Raw genomic sequence first — 4,665 nt, forward strand, 5'->3', positions numbered from 1 at the left:
TACTGGCAACAGATCCCTATCACCTGCCCTCCACGCCTTCTATTTGGCTTCTCATTCATGAATTTCAATATCTATTCTCTTTACTACTTACTATGTTCCAGATGCTATATCTTTTGTTTGCCCTTGGGAAGCATATAATCTAGTGGTAAAGACCAATGAGGACAGAGGAAAATTCAGTGCTGTTTTGATTAGACTCCTTTACTTACTAGAACTAAGACTCAGCTCATACATCTTCATGTATTAGAAAGATTATTATAAGAAGATAAGCACACAAGATAAACTCAGGGAAAGCTGAGCCTTTGACTTCAGAGAGCAAGAATTGAAAGGTGGCTCTGGATGCAGGTGGCCCTGGGGATTTCACTCATTTCAGAGTGGGACTTCACAAGTCCTCACCAGGCTCTCTTTACTTCTCTATTGCATACCTTCTGCTTACGTGTGGTTTCTGCTCACTTAAAACTTCTTGGGGTGAGCTTCCACCATGGCATACCGGGGCCAGGGCCAGAAGGTGCAGAAGGTGATGGTGCAGCCAATCAATCTCATCTTCAGATACTTGCAAAATAGATCTCGGATTCAGGTGTGGCTTTATGAGCAAGTGAATATGCGGATAGAGGGCTATATCCTTGGCTTTGATGAGTATATGAACCTCGTATTAGATGATGCAGAAGAGATTCATTCTAAAACAAAGTCAAGAAAACAACTGGGTCAGATCATGCTAAAAGGAGATAACATTACTCTGCTCCAAAGTGTCTCCAACGAGAAATGATCAATGAAGTGAGAAATTGTTGAGAAGGCAATACAGTCTTTTTAGGTGTGCTTTGTTAGAAGTGTATTTCTAAAGCATTTATTCATATTGTTTTGCTCACCTTTATGTTATTACCGGAGGACAATAAATGCTGTGGGATTGTTTTTATTAAACAAACAAACAAACAAACAAACAAAAACTTCTTGGGACTTCCCTGGTAGTCCAGTGGTTAAGACTCCGTGCTTCCAATGCAGGGGACGCAAGTTTGATCCCTGACTGGGGAACTAAGATCCCACATGCTGTGTGATGTGGCAAAAATATTTTTCTTGTGAGGGATCAGTCATTATTTTTCTCTACATAATGGGTTTTCAGAAATTGCCCCTGTTTCTAATGTTTTCTCTGTATTCCTCAGTTCAGAATACTTACAAACATGATAGAATTTGTCCAGCCCATGTTTTTTAAAGCAACCATGGCTGCCCTTTGACACCTGTACCTACCCCTGATTCAATCAGCTGTAACAAGAGGGTAAAGTCACATGGTAAAATCAAGTGTAATAGTTCATTAAAGGCTACACAAGGAGACATAGCATAGGCAGTGTGTTGATGTGTCTACTTCAAATTTGGCTTTGTAATGCTAGAATGTGATGGGGTACAGAATTCTCTAGAATCGTAGAATTGAATCACTTGATCAAGTCTAGGGGTAATCAGAGCATACCCCTTAGGAAAGATGACACCCAAGCAGGTTTAGTCAAAGTTGGCTAGGGAAGAAGTTATGGGAAGCTATACTAGGCAGAGAAAACAGCATGAGTAAGGAATAGGAGCAGGAAGAAATATGTTTCAGAGACTGAACCACATGTGGTTTAATCTTCCTGGAACTTTAATAACTATGTCCAAAGTGGTGAGAAGTAAGAAGAGAGCAGGCAGGATCCAGGTTAGAATACATAGTGAAAGTAATGGGAAACCATTGTCTTATACAGGGTAATGACAAGGTCACATTTACATTTTCCATACATCACCCTGGGGACAGATGGAAGATGTATATGAACATGGCAGGACTGGAGGCAGAGACAGAGACACTAAGTAGACGGCTAGTTCAGGTAAGAGATTAAAAGAATCCCAACTAGAAAATGCAGGTAGGAGTGGAGAGGAGGTAATATGTTAAAAAATATTACTTAAATAGAATCAATCATACTCAGTAACTCATTAAGATGTGCTGCATGAGGGAGGGGGAAAAGCTGGTGTTTCAGTTTGACCAAGTTGGTGGACAGAGATCCCACAGTTGGGATGGGTAAGAAAAAAGGCGAGTGACTCTGGGGGAGGGGTATCAGGAAGGAGTTGAAACAGAAGGAGCTGTTGTGTCGAAGGTGCCTGGGAACTAGATGTGAAGTAAGTAAGTGCCTCAGATGACAAGAGAGAGAACCGGTGTTTTAATCAGTGAGCTGGTCCATCCAGCTTTCCTTCATATTACTGAGAGAAAGTACAGTTGGAAGTTGAATAGGTACAGCAAGTGCAAAAGGGGAAAATCAAGGGTTTATCCAAAAAGGGATTTAGATTGAGTGTCCCAATCACAGATGACCACATCATCTGGTATGTATCCCAGTAACCACCTGCTCCCAAGCTAAGACCTTGCTGGACCTCCAGTAAAATTCATTTCTTTTCACCCTAATGATGTAGTAGGAGGGTATTGATTAAACTAACAGGGAAAGGTAGTTTGGGACATAAAGCTCTTCATTCATTCTTCACACAAATACCTACTATGTGGTATACTATACCAAGTACTTTAGAAGGCAAAATTTGCTTACTGCCTGCAAATGACTTTGATAAGCTTGCGAGTTACTTAGGAAAACAAGGTAAATGGGACATATTGAAGTAAGTAAACAAAGGAAGAAAAAAGAGACGCTACCAATAGAAGAGAATAAATGATTGATTTGCTTTAGATGAGAATGGCAGAAAATAATGGGTCATAGTGGACTGCAGATTGAACGGGATTCAGCAATATAAAAAAAAAAGCAAGCATGATATTGAAATATCACATCAAGCATCACATTGAAATATCTAAGCAGAAGTATAGCATATAAGAACAAGAATGATTCACCTTCCTAGGAAGTCAGATTCCTAAATGAATACTGTATCTGCTAAATTCTTTGGTTATTACCAAGAGGAATAGACTGGATGTTATTTAGGATAATTTCAGTTATAAGTAGTAGAATATCCAAATCAAAATGGCTTAAACAATAAAGGGAATATACTGCCTCATATAACTAAAAAGTTCAGGTTTCAGGCCTTTTACATTACCTCCAAGGATGTAGTTTCTTTCTGTCTTTTCATTATAGTTTTCAAAGTGTTGGCCTCATTTTAAGACTGGTTCCTCTTGTGATAATAAGGTAGATACTGATGCTAATACAACTAGCATTTCATGCTTAACATCCAATGACAGAGAGAGATTTTTAAATAATTTCCACAGAAAATAGAGGTAACTTCTTCCCCAGAGTCCCCAATAACCACATCTTATATTTGTCCCAAATTCAGTTATATGTCCATTTCTGAACCATTTGCTGTGGCCAAGGGAGGAGATGTGATAATTAGCTTGAGCCAATCAAGATCTACCCCTGGAGAGAGAGATGGAATCAATTCTACCCTAACTGCATGGCTGGGATGTCCGGGATCTGTTAGAAAGAAAGCAACGGGGATTGCACGTGGGAAATACAAACAGCAAATGTCCACCACACTACTTATGCAGAGAATAAATGTTTGGGAAGCCTGGCAAGTAGCTCAGCCTGATGCTTCAGCTTCCTGAAGGAAAGGCTGGAGAATCCATCTCAGAAATAACACAGAAACTAGGTCAGCTCCTGGAGTCTAGGGCCCAAGGTAACACGGACCAGTTGACAGGTATTTCAGAGCATGCTTCCAGAATGCACCACCCTCTTTGCTTTTATCTTCCTGTTTCTCTCTGTGGAAGACTCAAAGCCACAGTAGAGAGAGCTGGCCAGGGTTGGTTTATGTGCTCACAACTTAGCTAAGAGAGATCGGAGAAGCCTGACTGATGGTCCCATCAGCACTCTTCATAGTGGAGGACAGATAATTGTTCCTAAGAGCACTGAGGTAGTTTTCTAAATAAAGGGGTTAAAGGGGTCTGGGTCACCGCAAATAGTTGTCCACTACAGGTATTATTAAGTTCCAAATATAAAAGGAGTATAAGAAACTTAAATGGCAGACTTAGATAAAGAAGATAATTAAAGGACAAAAACGTTTTGATGGAAAACATGTCCATTTAACACATTTTTATGGAGCACCTAATGTATGGAATGTGCTATGTTGATATAAAGATTTGTATGATACCCTCTCTACCCTTCTGGATAACACAATAGATTTTAGAGCTAGGAGGAGAGGCATTTGCATTTCATGCAATCTGACACCTTACTTTTAAGGTGAGTAAAACTAGGTAGAAAAAGGTCAAATAATGAATATTTGACACAGCTGTGACTAGACTCCAAAACTGCATTATTCTAACCTATCTAGGTTTTTTTCTCTTATGCTTTACCTACTCGCTTAGTTGCTGCATTGGTCATAACCAACATAAACTTCAGAGAAAGGACTCAGAATTACCTCATGGTGGAGAAAAGGCTGAGAAGTAATTGGAATATCTTCTTTATCAACAAAAGGGGAAGCTTCAAAACCCATTAAGATCCAAACTCTTCAAAATCCCTTAAAGACAAGAACTCCCCAGTCAGAGGTTTAAGAGCACTTGCTCCAACCAGAGGGCTTTTAGTAGAGAAAAGGTAGCTAGTGAAGGCTGTATGCTTGAAGCTCCTTTCCCAAGGACTAAAAAATAAAAATAAAACCCGAAATAACTACTTATCTGCTCAGAGTGACTTCCCTGCAGTTATGCCCCGAGGGCGAGAGGGGCACATTCTCCAACTTCTA

General features: G+C 39.9%; 1 protein-coding gene across 1 annotated transcript; it reads left to right on the forward strand.

Annotated features, from left to right (window-relative positions):
- The first annotated feature begins 471 nt into the window (after positions 1–471).
- LOC101287766 (small nuclear ribonucleoprotein E-like) lies at positions 472–915 on the forward strand. Its single transcript, XM_033431398.2, has one exon. It carries the CDS (start codon positions 479–481, stop codon positions 761–763), a length of 285 nt encoding a protein of 94 aa, XP_033287289.1. The 5' UTR covers positions 472–478; the 3' UTR covers positions 764–915.
- Positions 916–4,665: the final 3,750 nt, after the last annotated feature.

The sequence above is a fragment of the Orcinus orca genome, chromosome 1, assembly GCF_937001465.1.
Source record: "Orcinus orca chromosome 1, mOrcOrc1.1, whole genome shotgun sequence".
Lineage (NCBI taxonomy): Eukaryota > Metazoa > Chordata > Mammalia > Artiodactyla > Delphinidae > Orcinus > Orcinus orca.

Bases quoted from the DNA above. Each gene is read 5' to 3' on its own strand.
- LOC101287766 (XM_033431398.2), top strand. From the start codon at position 479: ATGGCATACCGGGGCCAGGGCCAGAAGGTGCAGAAGGTGATGGTGCAG.